Source organism: Haliotis asinina, chromosome 1, assembly GCF_037392515.1.
Source record: "Haliotis asinina isolate JCU_RB_2024 chromosome 1, JCU_Hal_asi_v2, whole genome shotgun sequence".
Taxonomy (NCBI): domain Eukaryota; kingdom Metazoa; phylum Mollusca; class Gastropoda; order Lepetellida; family Haliotidae; genus Haliotis; species Haliotis asinina.
The window spans coordinates 12013056-12033247 of NC_090280.1; the positions used below are offsets into that span (position 1 = coordinate 12013056).

Here is a 20192-nt window from a genome sequence, read left to right on the forward strand (position 1 = left end):
GGTATGAGTTTGAATCCTACACAGTAATCTCATTTCTTTAGGATGATGTGTTAGGAATGGTCAATGCCGTATTTGTAATGTTACAATAGCATAAACTGTGAGTGAACCTGTCAAATTCCAATATCTGATGGGAGCAAGATGACTCTGAAAAGTGTGATGTTTCTTTTGTAGTTCAGTGTATAATGCAAACAGAAAGTATGGGCACACCCTAAATTTTGATAGTCATGTATAAACTTGAATGTGGTGAGGTCATTTACGTAGGTAAATGCAACTTTTTGTGAGCTTAATAAGCACTTCCAATGACATGTTAGTACTTGCAGTGAAGCAACTGATTAAAAATTCAATGAGTTTTTAGTGAAATGAAACATTGTCAAAAACAGCTTCAAACAAGGGTACTGAAACACAGTAGTACCATGTTTGATTCAAATGCCCCAACACAACAGCCTAATGCCTGAGGAAAAAAAGTTTATGTACTTCATTAACATGAAAACATGATAACATGATTCATTTTGGCAGTAAGTCTGAAAGTCATTCCTTAATTCTTATAGGAACTCTGTAAATATTGCAGAAAGAAATCCATAATATTAATATGCTCCATGTTACCATGGAAAAATACTTATGAAAAGTGATACATGAAATATAGAGAAATTCTTTTTCCATGCTTTGCTGCCAAAGATGGAATCCTTTTGCCTCAAGATTACAAGCTTGGTCCTTTCAAACGTTTTCTTTATTCCTTGTTGGGTTTTTTTTCGGTGTGGAACTGCCCGAAGTATTTTTGTGGATCCCTTCAAAGTCATTACAACAGTGTTTGACTGTAGTTTGCAAACATTTCTGAGTTCATTTGATCTTTGCTGCCTGGACAGAAAGTCCGTATTTTCCTTTCCCCTCCTGTGGAAATTGTAATATTTATCTGATTCTGTGAAATTCACTCTGATTCCTGTATGTTACTTCTTTCCACAGTTGGAGTTAAATACACACAAATATGTAAGTATCATTTTCACAGTGTTTTAAAACCAGGATATTTAGAATTGAAATCTTTGCACACATTTGATAAAGTATTTACATTGCACATGCAACGCAAAGCACAACTTAGCAGATTCTGATACCTTTTGGTATGGACTTACAGAAACAAACCATCAAAAATGTAAATTCAGCTTATAAAGAAAACTGGCTTTATAATTCAACCTATGAAGTTGAATTAATAATGTGATAATTGGACATTCAATTCGATGAGAGGACACTAGGATACTATCTACCAACAACAACAACAACTGGCGCCAAAGGAAACTACAAGAGGCCATCGAGATCCGGAGACAAAAACCAGCAATCAACCATTAACCAAGAGTGTACCTACCTGAGACTTGATGATAAATTAATCTCTTCTATCTGTTTACATTCCATCTATGTAATTCTTTAGTGTTTACACAACAGTGTGCCAATATTTAGCCAATCCACCCCTGTACATCCTTTATTATCATCCCTATCATGTACATCATCCTTAATCCTTATCCCATCATGTGTATGTCATTACCTTTGGCTTCCATTATTAATCCCCAATCATGTACATCGTCCTTAATCCCCATCTGTGTTATGTAAACATAATCTTACCATTGGCTTCCATCAATGTTATCATAACTGTCGGGTTCCAATCAGCGCTTGTTTATACTGGCTTCCAGCTTCCGTTAATTCATTCCACTTGTTACTTTGTTATTGTTTTACCTGTACATATAAATATAGCTCTGTACCCCATTCTCAATCACCTGATGAAGGAGTAAGCATTAACTCTGAAACGTTGTGGTCTCACAATAAAGAAGCTGATATCTACAAAAAGCTTCATTCTTGTGATAATCTGTTTGACTGGCATTTGAAGTTGATAAATAATAGAAAAGTGTGCAGTGGAAGCTGCCAAGACCGGCATTTGTCCTATCCCACAAGATGTCACTACCAGCGTAAAATCTCAGTCCCATACGTGACTTGTACATTTATCATCAGCTCTATAATCTGGCACATTGTCTTACCTGGATTATTTATTCAGTCCCAATGAGTGCCGGTTTAGATAGATTGCACTGTAATACTTTATGGATAACAACTCCTTTATTTCTATGCAATGTTTCGGTATAGCTTCTGATACTGTTATCAAGCAAGAGTAAAGCAATACAGCACAGAACCGGCTTCTATACATATAACATGGATTAAGTAAGACAACACAAGGGAATGCATCAAAGAGATTAACAATAACGACAATGGGATAAGTAATAACACAGTAACAATGGGTGGGGGCAGAACAAATGTAGCAGTGATGAAATAGTAGAGTTATAATTCTCTATATATCATGTGCTTATTTAACAAACGCTTGAATCAATTTCCCACTTGTGTTTTAAGGATGTCATTATGTTATGGTTGTGGTCATTTTAATATAAGTTATAAAATACAAATAAAAAAAATATATATAGATAAAAGAAAACAGTTCATAAAAAGGTTTTAGGTGGTAGTATTTTTTTAGATTATTCAGTTTATTTGTGGTAAAAGAGTTCATAAAGTATCTTGATGGCACAGGTAGCATTTCATGAGAAATGCTTTTATTCTGAGATTTCTTATATAAGTCAAGGATGTCAGACAAGGCTCATAGTTCAAGGGGTTGTGTCATGTCAGGTCATGTCAGGTCATGACACTAGCAATTGTTTATCATGTGAGCATGTATGCTGATTTATGATTGGTTGATTGGCAAACAGTGGGTTCCACATGTTGCACCTGAGCAATTAACCTTCACTTCACATTGGGATACAGAGATAGACAGACTGTAGCGATTGCCATGTGGTTGGGGAGGACGGCGCCATGTGCTCGATAGGCTGTATACCATATATATGGCAATAAATAGTTGAAACTTGAAACTATCAGTATCCAACTGGATCCACTAGAATAAACAACTGAACCCCAGACAGCGCCTTATTCGTCATTCGCTCCGGCGGAAACAAAGCTATTATAACTTGGAGCCCCCAGTGAGGATCCAGTGACATGGCTAAGCAGTCCACTAGCCACCACATGTCGTCTGTCTGCGCAACATGTGATCGTCTGTAGAAGATTTGGGTGAGAACTTTCTCATACTTTTGTGCACCTGAATAGAACTGTAAACACTACATTTGTGCATAAGACGATCCACCAGTCTGAAGTGTCAGAGGAAACTGTGTCCCAGGCCTTGATGGCTACATGAACTTTTGAAGTTTTAATCATGTGAAGTATATACACGAATTGTGAATTACTTTTATTTAACATATTGGATATTTATATCCATTGTTTATAATTTTACCTTTTTTGGGGTTCACCTATTTTCATAGGTACATTTGCCCAATGATATAAATATTTTAGCAATTTTTATACTTTATGTACCTGTTTATGTGAATGAATATTTGACAGTGCAGTGAAGGCATGCAGTGATGGGCAATTATTGAGTTTGTGTGATGAAATCTACTATCCACATGCACACACACCTGACATAAGCTAGGTCAATTTGCGTAAGCTAGGTCAATTTGTCAAAGTAATAACATCTATCGTATATAGTTGGTATCCTTGCCTTTCTGGTATTGGTTTGGACTGTGGAAGTTTCATGTCAGGATTGCTTGCCTGTCTGTCTCTGGGTCTTCTTTGTTGCACCCCAAGTTTACTCCTTCACCTTTCACCCCTGTAGTTGCATTGCTGATAGACTTATCCTCTTTGTAGTTGGGTTTTCTTGTCTTGTGGAACTGGTGGTTCTAGTGGTGCCGATATGGCTCATAAGATAGAACAGGATCATAAGTTGATAGAGGAGTTAGAGTCAAAAGATATACCGCCTTTCGAGGATGGGGATGAAGGTGAATCTAATGTTCTACTTTTAGGTCAGGCTCTTAAGTCAATGGGTGTAACATCAAAGGTGAATAGTGCTGAGGAGTTGCAGGATTTGATGGTGTCTTATTTGCAATCAGTCGGTAAATTGTCAAGTAAGGAGCCGGAAGGTGTTCCAGGGAATGTTCCCAGTGGTATACCAACGGATTCTGTGTCATGGAATAAGGGTGTTAACTTTCAGAGTCATCAAGGTCCTAGTCAGTTCCCTGCCATGCCAGGTCCCATTCCTTGTCTGTCATTGTTCTTTGGTGAATCAGGTAAAGGAGAAGCTTCCTATGATCTGTGGGTATACGAAGTCAATTGTCTTCTAGCAGAGAAAACTTACCCTAAGAATATCATATTTGAGGCTGTTCGGCGTTCACTGAAGGGCAAGGCCGGCAAAGTGGCTTCACTCTTAGGATCACGTGCCAGTTTAGAGACCGTGTTGAACAAGTTACAGAGTGTTTATGGGACATGTGAGGAAAGTGAATCCCTTATGGCAAGCTTCTACAGTGCTAAGCAATTACCAGATGAAGATGTAACCACATGGGGCTGTAGGCTAGAGGATCTTTATGCCAAGGCTACTCAGAATAGTAATCCTTCAATAGATGAAATCAATCAAGCCCTCAAAAGTGTCTTTTGGCAAGGACTTAAGCCAGCTCTTAAGGATATTTCTGGTCACAAGTATGATTCCATTCAAGACTTTGACAAGTTTCGGGTTGCAATACGGAGGTTGGAACATGAGTTGAGTCAAAGGAATCCCCCTGACGGTTCTAAGAAACCTCATCCGGCTAAGATGGCTTATCAAAAACCCTCTGAGATGCAAGAATTAAAAGATATGGTTAAGGAATTGTCTGCAGAGTTAACCAATATCAAGAAACAGATGACAAAACCCCATAGTAGCCCTCCTGTTCGAGGTAATATAGGTGGTGGCAACTCAAGGAAAGGCAGATATAACCCCAATGTAGACAAAGACCTGAATGTTCGTGGCAAAACAACTTATGATACCCCTTACCTACCATACAAAGGTCAGACTTCACCTGAAGGGAGTTCATTACCAGTTTGTTGGAAATGTGGACAGCTCGGTCATATTTGGCGTGGATGTAGGATTAATATGGATCATCATCAGCCTTTAAACGGACAGGGACCCATGGGCATGGGCAACTCATGGGTCAGTTCACCACTTTCTCAAGTAACAAACATTTCCCAGAAGGATTAGTTGGGGAATCCAATGAGACATCAGTAGTAGTTTGCAATAAGCCATGCGTAGCTCTACTTGACACAGGTTCCACAGTTTCTACCATTAGTGAGTCCTTTTACAAGCAGCATCTCTCACATCTTCCACTCCATACTCTTCAAACACTGATAGACATTGAATGTGCAGATGGTGGTACTTTGCCATATCTAGGATTCATAGCTGTTGACTTATCAGTCTCAGGGGTTGCGTCGGAAACTATCTTGCAATGTTTGTTACTGGTCGTGCCTGACAGTCGCTATAACTATTCTGTACCTATCTTATTAGGAACAAATGTCCTTTCCACTCTCCTGAATAGATGCAAATCTGAGCATGGTCCAAGGTTTCTTCAACATGCTAAACTTCATAGCCCATGGTATTTCACTTTTCGAAATATGGTTATCAGAGAGAAGGAACTGGTTAAAAGAAATTGGAGATTAGGACTTGTAAGGAATGCAGAAGGTAGAAGTATTGTTGTGCCTGCCAATTCACAAGTTGTTCTTCGGGGATCTGTAGACAAGGAGATTTGTTATCCAAAAGTACTTGCTACTTTTCAGGCAAGTTGTACCTCAACAATACCTGCTGATCTGGATGTATCACCTTCTCTTATGTACTACAAGTATCAGGAGCAAGATCCCGTTGAGGTTCATGTGTCCAATGTTACAACTCGTACTGTAGTCATACAACCTAGAGCGGTACTTTGTGAACTTCAACCGGTTTCTGTTGAAGACATCAACTTAGATCCCACATTTGACATGGAAAGTGTACTTAGTAAAATAGAAGTCCACAAGGATAATTTATCTGAAGATCAATTATCAGCAGGACTTAAGGTTATCAAAGATCATATTGATGTTTTTTCTCATGGAGACTTAGATCTTGGCCATTCAGCTGCGGTTCAACATAGAATCGAATTAGTGGACAACACACCCTTTAAACAGCGCTATCGCAGAATTCCCCCATCATTATTTGAGGAGGTAAGAGAACATTTGAAACAGTTGATGGCATGTGGTGTCATTCGAAAATCCCATAGCCCCTGGGCTTCGAATATTGTCCTATGTCGCAAGAAAAATGGAAAACTTAGGATTTGTGTAGACTTCAGACAGCTCAATAAAGCCACGATTAAGGACAGCTTTGCTTTACCTAGAATAGATGAAGTACTTGATTGTTTGGTTGGAAGTTCTTACTATTCTAAGTTGGATATGAAATCGGGATATCACCAGGTCGAGATTTCAGAGGAGCACAAGGAGCGCACTGCATTTACTGTAGGTCCGCTTGGATTTTTTTAGTACAATAGACTTCCATTTGGCCTCTGCAATAGTCCTGCGACATTTCAGCGATTGATGCAAGATTGTCTAGGGGACTTACATCTATCTATTTGCGTAATCTACATAGATGACCTGATCATCTTTGCTGAGAGTTTTGAGGAACATCTCCGTAGACTGACCAAAGTACTGCAGCGATTGAGAGAATGCAATCTAAAACTAGCCTCGGATAAGTGTGAGTTCTTTAAGGAAAAATGTACTTACATTGGACATGTCATATCCAAGGATGGTATCGAACCCGATCCTTCCAAAATTGAAACCATTAGAAACTGGCCAAGACCATCAAACCCAGAGGAAGTCAGAAAATTTCTAGGTTTCGCAGGGTATTATAGGAAGTTTGTTCATAACTTTTCACAGATATCCAAACCATTGTCTACTGTAATGCCGAAACCAACTGATAAGAAGGGTAAATCAAAAGTGGATTGGATTTGGGGGGATGCGCAAGAACAAGCATTCATGGAACTTAAGGATAGACTCTCATCACCACCTGTATTGGGATTTTGTGATTACTCACTTCCATTCGAATTGCACACGGATGCAAGTCAAAGTGGGTTAGGTGCCGTTCTGTATCAAACCCAAAATGGACACAAGAGAGTTATATCTTATGCCAGTAGAGGATTATCAAAGCCAGAAAAAAACTATTCAGCCCACAAGTTAGAATTTCTTGCTTTGAAATGGTCAATCACTGAGAAATTTCATGAGTACTTGTATCAAAATGAATTCACCGTCTTTACAGACAATAATCCTTTGACCTACATTTTAACCACAGCTAAGCTTGACGCGACTGGCCATAGATGGTTGGCGGAGTTAGCAGCTTACAATTTTGACATTAAGTACCGGCCTGGAAAATCCAATGTGGATGCAGATGTGTTATCTAGGATTCCAGGATATGCAACAGAGGCAAGTGAAACGATTTCTTCAGAATCTATAAAGGCCATTTGTCAGTCTGTATCAGCATTTAACTATGTTGAGTGTTTGAGCATGTCACCTGATTCGGTACTTGATAATGAGGCAGGTCAAGATCTGAAGGCAATGACTCCAAGGGACTGGAGAAAGGAACAACTTCAGGATCAGACTTTGGCTGAAGTCATAACATGGATTAGATTGGCGAAAGCGCCAAAGAAAGGTCATGTCACCGGTGAATTTAACTCTTATTTACGGACATTTGAGAATCTGAAACTACGACAAGGTGTTCTTTACAGAATTACAGAAAGTTCTGAAGGCACTAGTGAACAGCTAGTTATTCCCTCTCATTTGAGGAAACAGGTACTACAAAGCTTACACAATGATATGGGACACTTGGGCAGAGACAAAACACTGTCACTGATTAGGGAGAGATTCTTTTGGCCCGGAATGGCAAAAGAGACTGAGAGTTGGATTAAGGGATGTGCACGTTGTTTACGCAGGAAATCGAGAACAAGTTCTAAAGCACCATTAGTGACTGTACAAACATCATATCCATTAGAACTGGTTGCCATGGATTTCTTGACATTGGAACCTTCCAAAAATAACTTCCAGTACATCTTAGTGATTACAGATCACTTTACCAAGTACTCATTAGCTGTTCCTACCAAGAACATGACTGCACGTACGACTGCGGAAGTATTTTTGAACAACTTTGTTTATCAGTTTGGTTACCCGGCAAGAATTCATTCTGATCAGGGTGCAAATTTTGAGGGACGACTAATTCAAGAATTGTGTGCAATTACAGGTATGAAGAAGTCACGAACAACGCCATATCACCCCATGGGTAATGGGCAATGTGAAAGGTTTAATCGTACTCTTCTCAGCATGTTAGGTACTCTAGAGCCAGATAAGAAGGCAGACTGGAAAGCACATGTCGCACCTTTGGTTCATGCCTACAATTGTACTCGTCATGAGACGACTGGGTTTTCACCATTCTATTTGATGTACGGTCGACATCCCAGACTACCAATTGATTTGGCATTTGGTATTGAGAGACATGCGAAAGAACCACAACAGTCTTATACAAAAGCACTGAAGGAGCGATTACAGAAGTCCTACGACCTTGCAGCAAAACTTTCCAGGAAATCTAAGCACAGGCAAAAACAAAGTTATGATCAACGGGCACGAGGAGCAAAAGTCATAGTTGGTGACAGAGTGTTGGTAAGAAAGCTTGCGTTTGAAGGCAAACATAAACTGGCTGATAAATGGGAAAATGAAGCATATGTTGTTGAAGAACAGCCAAATTTAGACATTCCAGTGTATGTGGTCACTTCAGAAGCTGGAGAAGGAAAGTCAAAAACAATGCACAGAAATCATCTTCTTCCTATTAGCAGTGTTGACATTGACCAGAAGCAGCGTCCGACACCTAAGCCAAGGAAGGTGTTAAAGACCCAGGGTACTGCTAATCCAACAAGTGAATATTCTCAGTATGATGAGACATGTGTTTTGAACTTAACGGATGCCACAGAACAGTCAGAAGGTGCCTCAATTCCAGGAACTTCAACAGAGACTAATGACGTGGTAGTATCAGAACCAGGTAATGGCCATAATGAAGACCTGAGTGATTCTGTGTCCGATGGTGAAGATTCTAGATCAGAGTCTACTGATGAAGCTATCGAGTCAGAAACTGTGACATTATCTCAAGAAAATGCTGAAGAAGATACTATAGAGTTGGATGAGAACAGTGCTGTTGTATCCAGTGAAGTACAGATTCACACTGCTAATAACGATCCACGTTGTTCTGGACGACAGAGACGCAAACCAGCATGGCATACAAGTGGCGACTTTGTGATGGCACATGCTGTGCGTCCGCCAGAGTGGCTTGAGAAGGCAAGATATTTGGAAGATTTAGCAACGAAGGGCACTTTTGCACATCTTCCCACTAAAGTGTCTGATGTACTGTTATCAGTCATTCAAGGTCATGGTTAATGTCGAGGACGACATTTTCATTGCCGGGGGTAGTGTGTAGCAGTGATGAAATAGTAGAGTTATAATTCTCTATATATCATGTGCTTATTTAACAAATGCTTGAATCAATTTCCCACTTGTGTTTTAAGGATGTCATTATGTTATGGTTGTGGTCATTTTAATATAAGTTATAAAATACAAATAAAAAAAATATATATAGATAAAAGAAAACAGTTCATAAAAAGGTTTTAGGTGGTAGTATTTTTTTAGATTATTCAGTTTATTTGTGGTAAAAGAGTTCATAAAGTATCTTGATGGCACAGGTAGCATTTCATGAGAAATGCTTTTATTCTGAGATTTCTTATATAAGTCAAGGATGTCAGACAAGGCTCATAGTTCAAGGGGTTGTGTCATGTCAGGTCATGTCAGGTCATGACACTAGCAATTGTTTATCATGTGAGCACGTATGCTGATTTATGATTGGTTGATTGGCAAACAGTGGGTTCCACATGTTGCACCTGAGCAATTAACCTTCACTTCACATTGGGATACAGAGATAGACAGACTGTAGCGATTGCCATGTGGTTGGGGAGGACGGCGCCATGTGCTCGATAGGCTGTATACCATATATATGGCAATAAATAGTTGAAACTTGAAACTATCAGTATCCAACTGGATCCACTAGAATAAACAACTGAACCCCAGACAGCGCCTTATTCGTCATTCGCTCCGGCGGAAAAAAAGCTATTATACAAAGTATACATAGGAGATGGAGTAGGTAATAGTAGAATGATAATAGGAGGAAGCCAAGGTATACATAGCATGTGGGGTGAAGCCATGGTATACATAGCATGTGGGATTTATTAGCAATGATGGCTGGAGTGCTCTGTTCTGTTGTTTATCAGTTCGTTGTAGGCGGATGGAATGAGGTATCCTTGTTCTCTGGTGACTGAGGGCTTGCATTAGCATATTTGGACTGCTTCTGTCAATTCTCTTTTGGTGAAGTCCTGGAGGCTTTTCATACTATTTGGTTACAAAACTACTATCAATTGTTTGCTAGACTATGAGATAACTAATTCAATGCATTTTTTATCTTTCACATGAAACAGTCTCGATCTTAGCAAGGATTGGATTGTAAAATCGGGACTGGCTACAGTTGACCTAAGATGAGTTAATGAAACAGACACAACCATTAACTAAGATGATTGTACAATTGATGTAACTTGCTCTGAGATCGGTTAGTGGAATGGCACCCTGGGCCTTTAGTAATAGCTCAGCTAAAGCAAGTCAGTTGTGGTTTTCAACCTTCTTTGAAGGTCATTGAAACATCTTTGATAATGATATTATGCCACAAGTGTTCTGTTGGATACAAATCTGGACTGAAGGCAGCTAAGGGCTTGGTGATGATGCTATGCTTCTGTAGGATGTCTCTGGTGGCCCTAGCTGCAAAGGGATGAGCAAAAAGGAAAGACTTGGTCAGTGTAGCACTGTTCTGTGGCACCATTATCGCTGCCTGGATCAATATTTTGGTAAAAGGCTCCTCATGGGTTTCTTTTGGGTTTCTTTATGTTCTTCACCACATCTGATCTACCATCAATGGTCACCTCACAGTTATGGTTTTCATCAGGGAGACTTCCTCCATAGTTGATGATTCCAGTGTTGATGATGTCAGTCTGTAAGTATGGGCACTACAGGCAGAAGCTGACAAAATATGCTACTGGAGGTGAAGCAAGGGTAACTGTATCTGCACTGGTATTTTGCTGGGGGGGTGCAGATCAGAAAGTTTCATTTGAAGACAGGAAAGTCCTGCATATTATGATGTCGCTGATGCCTTGTGATAGGTGCAATTGATAGTTCTGAGTCATTATTGAAATAAACCATTCAGTGTGCCAAAAGTATATTGTCACTTATTGAAAGTTAATCTTGCCATCCAGGTTTTATACCAACAGCTACCTCATTCTTGAATGTAATCTTGATTTGCACGAGGAATGCTTGCCATCAACACCATAGGGTTTTGTGAGGTTACGTCTACAATACACTGTTGAGTTAGAGCTGACACACACACTGTGTTTTCAGGCAGATGATGCAGGAAAACATTTACCTACAGAATGAATTTGATCTAGAATGATTTGTTTCACAAATGTTTCAAGAATAGTGAGGTTCATTGCCTGTTCAGTATAATTCCGATCTACTGGTTATGTATACTTCTCTCTTCAGTCATGTATAACCTTGTAATTGAATTTGCACTTTCCAAATACTAACTCTCTGTCTGTTGTTTGATAACCTGAGCTTCATACAAATGTTATTAAGAGAAGCCAGCTTGATATATCATTAAACTACATTTACTGAATCGTGATTTACTGTTTTGTTCCTACATTTCAGGCAAACGGATCATTAGTACTGTCAAAAGTAAGTGGAAAAAGCTGTGTGCATATGTTACTTATGTGGATGAAGTTTTGTAAAGAAGCATGTGTAACAGTAGCCAGTGTTTTAAGTCAGTTTCAACGCGAATAAACAATTAGATGGTGTTTCACTGCCAGACAGTTGTCCAAACTTGTACAAGAAGGCAGAAACACACACTAAATTAGGAAAGAAATATTTTACTAAGGAGATATAATGTATCTCCAAATCTGAAAGAAACAATTCACAATGATTGGATTTGTGTTCTAAAGTATTTGTGAAGATTTATTCAGAGCCTACAGTACACACTCAGTCTTCGTATTACTTTGTATCATGCTTTTGTATGTTGTAATTGAAAGGTAACACTTTCACTTTTCAGAGGAATACATTTTGTATTGGAGCTGCTTTATACAAGGGATCATCGGTGTCATCTGTGGAGTGGCTTTCCTTATTGTCATGTGTATAGAATACACAGAACGTAAGTATATCAAATCATGGACTGTTTTTCACTATGAAATATGTTCATTTCAGAGAATAGTTGTAAGTCTATGTTTAAGTGTGTGAAGAAGAAAAGTTGTGTTGAGATCTGTTTAGTGAGTGAGTAGGTGCTTTTAGCAATATTTAAGCAATATCATGACAAGGGACACCAGAAAGGGGCTTCAGACATAGCATCCATGTTAGGAATCAAACCCGGGTCTTCAGCTGATGAGCAAATGCTTTAGTCACTAGGCTTAGCCCCCCAGCCCCCCCCCACACACACACAAAACGCACACACCAACACACACACACAAAAAGATATCCGAAATCATGTAATTGATGAATGCAAATATGCATTCCCATACCTCATACAGATCTCGTGCGTGCGTGCGTGCGTGCGTGCGTGCGTGCGTGCGTGCGTGCGTGCGTGCGTGCGTGCGTGCGTGCGTGCGTGCGTGCGTGCGTGCGTGCGTGAATTAAGTAGTCTTAGCATCTTTTTCCTGCAGTATTCACTAAGTACAGTATTAACTGAAAAGAAGGTTTATTTCTTTGTGTCTCTGTCATCCAAGGCCTGGAAGAGGGTCTTCACGTTGCTGTTCTTGTGATCTGCATCATCATCTTGAGCATTGGAGTTATCAACATTGTTATGTGTTTGTGTAAGTATAGCTTATCTGTTTGCATAGATGTTTGACTGCATTTCTTTTGTCTTTTGCTTGACATTTGATACATAATAGTAAAAGCTGGCATTACAAACATGACGTACTAGATAGTTAATGTTGCAGCGAATGTAGTGTTTGTGAGTGCTTAACACATATCCACATGCATTGTATTGATACTGCTGGAGAAAAAGGTAACATTTTCATGTTCGAGACTTGCAAGAGTTAACCCATTAGATTCCTAATTAACTGCATAAACAGTATACAGCAATGAACTATGAAATAAACAGAAAATGACTACTTACTCTGACATAAGATGTTGCCCCAGTTGTCTCGATGATAAACAGAAAGAGCTCGAAATACATATGATAATATGTAATACTAGACTTACTAGAAATACCTAGATAGCTGACATTTGGCTAGTTTTTTAACATTGATTGATTGATTTGATCTACAGAGAGATGAACATGTATCAGACATGCCATGATAATACTGAAATTCTGTTTACAGCATTTTTTACCCCAAATAATCACTCACTTACTCATTTGCACATGTAACATGGTCTTGGTATGTAATATTTAATGACTTAACTATTCTTGTACTGAGTGAGGAATATTTTGCAGTTCAATTTGCTGAGTTCTATTCATCTATACAGGTTGCAGCCAAAGCCATAAGTCAACTGATCATGATGATAAAGCTAGGACATCTGATACAACTTCAAAAAGTCCGTCGTCATGGTTATGCTGCTGCTGTCCTGTAGCCATGTAGGTATTTCATTAGATGTTATTACCTGGCTATCACTTTCAGTTAAGTAGGTTCATGTCAGGAGAATATCATATATCTCACAGACAGACAGACAGACAGACAGAGAGAGTGTTCCAAGTACACACTTCGTTTATTTTCATATGAGTATTGACACTATACAAAACAATACAATAGTTTTAAATTAAATTGTCTTCAAATTTTCAGTCCTTCCATATCAGCCTTATATTTGTATATGCTTGTACCTTATATTTGTTATTGTGTTAAGATTTGTTGTTCATGTTTTCTACCTGCTTACTCTTACACAAAACAACCTTCGTGCTGAGGCTACTGAAGTCTATGTTCAGGTATGAGAGTTACCACTACCATAGCTTCAATACACCATATAGCTGGAATACTGCTGAGAGCAGCATAAAATTAAACGCATTCACTCGCTCACCTTAACGCCAAGATTGCTTTGTACAACCGCACCCAAGTCAACAAAAGTGACATTAGGACAGTAAGTGTTATCATTTAACTGGTATCTGGGTCCCAAAATTAAGAAGTGACATGATAAGTAAGCTAATGTAATTATGGTTCATATGGAATTGATCATACACTTGTTCATATTTCCGACTGATTTGTCATAGAATGGGAAATATTACTGGGTACAAGAACTGAGTACTAATGAATCACTGTTAGCGGCATTGTTTTCTATTTGCCTACATTCTTAAAACAACACTTCATGGTCTGTTGACCACAGATTATGCAATGATATTAACTACATATTGTGAGTAATCTTGTATTAGAAATATTTCAAATTTACACTCTGTGCACATCTATTGGGCATTAAATGTATATAACCCAATCATTCTGGGGAAATCATCTTCCTAATATTTCTTCCCACTAAGACATATTTTTTAATATCAATAAATAAATTAATTTTATACCTCTCTGTACCTCCTTTTCTTCTTTCAAATGGAAGGGTCCAGTTTCATATCATAAGGGGGGTGCTCATTTATCACTGCGGAATCTGTGGTCAACATACCATGAAGTGTTGTGCTAAGAATGTTGGCAAATAGAGATGTAGGGAGATAAGAGAACAACCCCCTCTTTTTCACTTCCATTAATTACTGTATATGACATTTATTACCTTTGTTGGTCATCCTCCTTGGCTGTGTGTGTCATCACATCAACTGTAGAAGGAAGTGCTATTGCTTCTCTATCTGTCCATTGCTGAATCTTTGCATGTCCATTGTTGTTAAAACTGTGTACATAAGTACGCTCACATATATACTGATTGTGAGGAGTCTGGATTATGCCACCTGCAGGAAAGGCTCTGGTTTTGAGCTTGAAGTCCCCTCTGCTCCTTCTTGCATAATGTCATGTCTAGTGTAAAGAGGTTTGAATCCAACCTATCCTTCGTCTCACTCACCGTATCAGCTGATGTACCACAACCACACATTAACATAATCTAAGATAATGTTAACCTACTAGTTGTACATGTAGACTGTGCATGAACACCTTTGTTTGGACTCAGAAATGCTTTTTCTACATATTTTGTCAAGGTAATTGGTGTTTTTTCTCTTTTCACTTATATTCAGATACTTATGAGTGTTTATATTTTACTTTTCAGATCTCCAGAGAAAGAGAGGTAAGTACATATCATTATACTACAACAGCATCAAGCAAGGGGTCAAGTGAGGAATCTTCATGTAAACTTTTAGTGATGACTGAAACTGTTGAGGCCAACAAGAGAGGTCAAGTTGCTTCCATGTTAGAGATGATCTAAATGAGTTCATGATTTGTTAAGACAGTATGGAAAGGCATACTCAACATTTGGGCTAAAGTAGGAATAATCATAAAAATTATTCATGTAATAATTTAAGCTTTCAGTTCTTTGAAATTATGTCATGTATTGTCTATGGTCAGTTCCATCAGTCACAAATGTTTAGAGTTTCATGATTTCATCTGAAGGCGTGAGAGGTGTTATTGATTGCCTCATAGAATTCAAGTGATATCAAATCCTGTTGATATATTTAATATAAGTGTTTGTTCAGCATTAATTTTGTACATTCCTTTCCCACTCACTTTTCTGTCACAATCTGGATGCATCTCTTATTGCTTATTTGGTTTACTTTGCTAAATAAATTTGCGGTTTGTTAACAACCTTTGTCTTACAGCGCTAAAAGGCCTCCTCCACCAATACCTGCTGCCATGGCCTCCCCAAGAAAACCAGTCCCCCCAAACTCCACCTCAGCTAGACCTCTACCCAGCCCCACATCAGAGCCTACTAGTGACAGTGCTGTCAAACCAAGTATTCCCCTAGATCCTCTAGATGTGGAAGAACCAACGAAGAAGAAGAAGAAGAAAAGGAAGAACAGGAAAAAGGGAAAAGAAGCAGGAGGAGAATCAAGTGATCCACCAGTAAATACAGGCGATAGTGATGACTGAGACGCTGACCTTTATTACAATGATAAGTGACAACCTGAATAAATGGGTCATTTTTGTTTTCTTCAAGGTTAGTCAACAGGTAAAAATAGTTAAAACTGATAGGCTGTTTGACTTGAAAGGAACAATGTGTGAAATAACAAGACGAAATTCTTTTGGTCTAATAACAATAGTATTAAGATACATGACTTTTTTCTATCACTGTTGTTTTTGGGGGCTTTTTTGTATTTGTTATGGAATTTAGATATGAACTTGTCACAGCAAATTTGTAACCATAACTAGTGCCTCATGTATTCTTCAAGCTCTGAGATCGAGAATGAACTCAATATATGTTGTTTATTGCCTTTGATACATGCGTTTCAATAACTCATACATTGTTCAATAGTTCTTCGAAAAACTAAGAATACATGTCACACAATTTTGGAAATCCCTGTTCTTTGCATTTCAAGCTGTCCAGCTGTTCCTCATAAGCCTTTGTGTACACTCGAGCCAAGTGTTGAGATGTGCCTTTTATGAATTGTCAGCAGTTTTGTGTCAAAGGTGACAAATTGTTTTACATGTCTCAGTTAGATGTGTAAACAAATCAAAGAAGTGCTCAAGTGGTGCCATTTATAGTGTTGGGATGTTTCTCATTTTTGTTACATAACTGTCCCCCACAGCAACGCAGAACAGGGACTATGTATGCAGCAGGGTCTGTACAATTCTTGTTAACATGATGTCTCATGAACTGTCTTCAAATTTAGTGACAACCTATATTTGGGGATTACGCAGACAGAATTAGGTAGACACCAGTCACTTTAGGTGACCTTGATCTTATTTTCAGTGTAGGTTTGCTATTATTGCTCCTTGCAAGCAATATTCTCCTTGCTGTATTGTGATGATTCATCGGGTTGAACAGCCAGGCAGTTACACATGCATGTGGAATGCATTCTAGCAAACTTTTTCAAACTGAAACCTTTCCTGAAATGTACTACTAACCAATGGTTTCATTGATATTTCATCACAGATGAAATAAATATGAAATATATGAAGTGCTGCTTAATTAAATTCCGTGTGTATAGATGACTCATAAAAATATTGATAGGGTCCATGCACTTAATAGTAAAGCCAGTTATGTAGTGCTGAACCAGCATGCTCTAAGTTCACTCAGCATAATAGACATTATAATCTGATAACCAAAGCTGCCTGTGATCCGTCCAAATGTTTTTCTTTATTTTCTCATCTTTGGTTATTTTAAGAATGTTTTTCTGGCTGTTCTATGTCATCACATGTTAGTCGGTATTCACTCATTTGGAGTGTTGATTTCCGTCCATACTATATTTCTGTTCATGTGCCTACTTTGCACATTGTGTGGAAAGAATTGGAAAAGATCAAAATGGAAAGAAAATATCTAGTGTAAATACCAGCAGATGAGTTCATGTGTGCATATTGTTAGTATTCATTGATATATTTAGTCATTCGGTGAAATATTATCCCTCTGATGTTGCTCAAACATTGTTTTATAGTATCATCTTTTTTTACTTTTTGCACATTGAAATATATTGTATATGTTGAACACTCCTCCAGTGCAGTAAAAGTGCAGTAACTGGTTCTTCAGTTATGAAAATGTTATACTGGTTGCCATTGTCATCATTGTATGTATGTGGTGACATCTGTCTTGAACAATACAACAGTAACAACTGAAATACTCTTGAAACGTTTTGTCTAGAGAATCACTTACATTACAATGGTTCGTCAGGGTAAACTTCCAGTCACTCTAGAGCAGTTCATTGCTTTCTTGTTCTGGAAAAAGCCTAGTGTATGCTATAGATCCAGAGGACCACTTAATGCGGATTACCTTTTGTTCGTTATGTCCCGCATGTTTGATATTGCCATGTGTACATCTTTCTCAGCATACTGCACGACCAAAAAGCCAAGACTGGACTTGAGATATTTGATTTGTTACCATAACTAATTTAACCACCAAATTCTGAAAGTGAGCTTTCAAAGGACATATAAGACAAATTTCTCGGGTTAAGAGTATGTGGAACGTAATGTGGATGAAATGAAATTTTATTCAATCATGTACAAAATGTACTGCATGTATATCTGTGTAAACCATGGCCATAATTCGAACTCTTTTGCCTTACTCCATGTGTTTTTCCAGTGTTAACATAAATATTTTCAATGTATGGGTATATGTAAATACATGTATACTACTAGATCAGTACTCTTTATTTTTTTATACCTTGTAAACTGTCACCTATCTCTCTCTTTCTCTCTCTGTCCATCATGGCCTTCTGATATCTGATTTTGTGCTGTCTGTATATCTGTGTCTTGATTCCCTCCATGGAGTTTTTGTTCTGTCCCGGTGTTAGGATCTATTAGATTGTATATGTGCATATTTAATATGTTTTTGTTGATGCTATTTTATTCCAGTGCATAGTCTTTATTATATGAAATTATTATATTAAATATGAGTGTTTTGTTATTAAGCATGTGAGTAATGACTTAGCTTAGGATATATCAAAGTAATCTTGTTTTAAACTACGCTACTGGCAAACAAGTGCTACACAGCCGTGAACGTGTCCTACTGGCAAACAAAGATAAGTTGAGCACTGACCTGACCTATACTGGCCTGTATGAGTGCTGCCCATTCGTGCTTGCCATTGTGAGTGAAGGGTCCGCAGGTTGTCCTCGATCAAGAGTAGTGTGATGGGTGAAATGTGTTGCCTGTCTCAGCAAATTCCTGTGCACGGAATCAATGTCATCATCATGCACTGCATGTGCACTAGCTTACATCTGCTCTGCTGTTCACAAGCCATGTGGATTTGCTCATTTCCATGTACTGACTACTTCTCATAAACATGTTCTCTGCCAGTCCAAAATATTCTTATTTTCTAGTAGGGTTTAGCAATCAAAAACAATATTTTAATGGTCATGGATTGTTTTTCAAAACGTATTTTGTTCAAGTAGAAATAATAACTGTCCCACAGATTTATTTAACAAAATGGATTGTTCAAAATATAATAATTCTTCAGCTCCTCTCAAAGAAACATATTTTTTTGCTGACATGCAAGAAAATATTTTGACTTTCTCATAAAAATCACCCGAAGCATTCAGTGGGTCATATGCATTGTGTTTATGTATATGGACATTTGTCTCTTCTTCATCAACCCGTCAACCTTGTCAAGGCAACAAAGAAGTGAAAGAGTATCAGAATATTTAATCAGCAAAACTGATCATTGGAATTCAGAATACCATTTGGTAAGAATCAGTTTCTTATGTGATGCTTGTCTTTCTATGTAAATGGTTTGATAGTGAATTACTGAACTGAAGTAAAATGTTTTGCTAGCTTGTCATTGGCTCAACTGTATTTTGTTAGTTTAATCATCAGGTTGCACATCAGGTTGAAGATATTTGAAAATGTATGTTTATCAAATGTGTAGTTAAAGTATTCACACAAACTATGAGGCTTAAAGGATTAACAGTGATTATATACTATTGATAAACTGTTATCGAATTGTTATTCTGTAGTCTGGTATTGGTCAGTAGTTGGTAATGATAGGAACAATAATACAGGTCTAGCAAAACAGAGAATGCATGTCTTTATTCCTGATGTGTCAAGATTTTGGATTATCGATGAATATTTGTAAAAACTAATGAAGAAACTTGTGTAGAGAACTAAAACAATATACATGTTGTGTCTACGCATATCAAAGTATATTTATGTGTTTATTCATGTACAATTAATTTATTCTTAAATATTGATTGTTTTTTAGTTTCAGTTAAAAAATGCTGTGATATTTTTTATAAAGACACAAACACATTATTTTCTTTCAACAGTATGCATAAATGTAAGAAGTATTATGTTTCTTTTTGTCATTATTGTTATGTATATTTGGAGTGTCTTATTCTCAACATTATTTTTATATGCTCTAATACACATTTGTGTAATAAATTACGCAGAATTGTTACTTGTCTTTTGTTGTTCTTTTTCTCATTTGCATTATCACATTAACACATGCACATCAAAGCATTCCTGTTTATTTGACTAAATATGCAACTGAAATTATGTATGAAATATATTCACATTTTGTTTATGACAGTGAGCTGCAATTTGTGCCAAGTATTTACAAAATGTGAGGTTTTGTTTCTCATAACAGGTCAATAACCTGAGAGGGGAAACCGAGACAGAGG

At 37.8% G+C, this 20192-nt stretch overlaps 1 protein-coding gene across 4 annotated transcripts in view; it reads left to right on the plus strand.

The window, feature by feature from the left end:
- The window catches only part of LOC137287118 (uncharacterized), a 142982-nt gene extending 123013 nt beyond the window's left edge, over positions 1 to 19969 (plus strand). For all 4 annotated transcript variants that reach the window (XM_067819284.1, XM_067819257.1, XM_067819266.1 and 1 more), the window contains 7 exons: positions 961 to 984; positions 11671 to 11697; positions 12068 to 12166; positions 12735 to 12821; positions 13477 to 13585; positions 15199 to 15216; positions 15746 to 19969. In XM_067819284.1, the coding sequence (XP_067675385.1) occupies positions 961 to 984; positions 11671 to 11697; positions 12068 to 12166; positions 12735 to 12821; positions 13477 to 13585; positions 15199 to 15216; positions 15746 to 16016 (635 nt within the window). In that variant the 3' untranslated portion in view covers positions 16017 to 19969. The remainder of the gene's footprint in view (positions 1 to 960; positions 985 to 11670; positions 11698 to 12067; positions 12167 to 12734; positions 12822 to 13476; positions 13586 to 15198; positions 15217 to 15745) is intronic.
- The last annotated feature ends 223 nt before the right edge of the window (positions 19970 to 20192 follow it).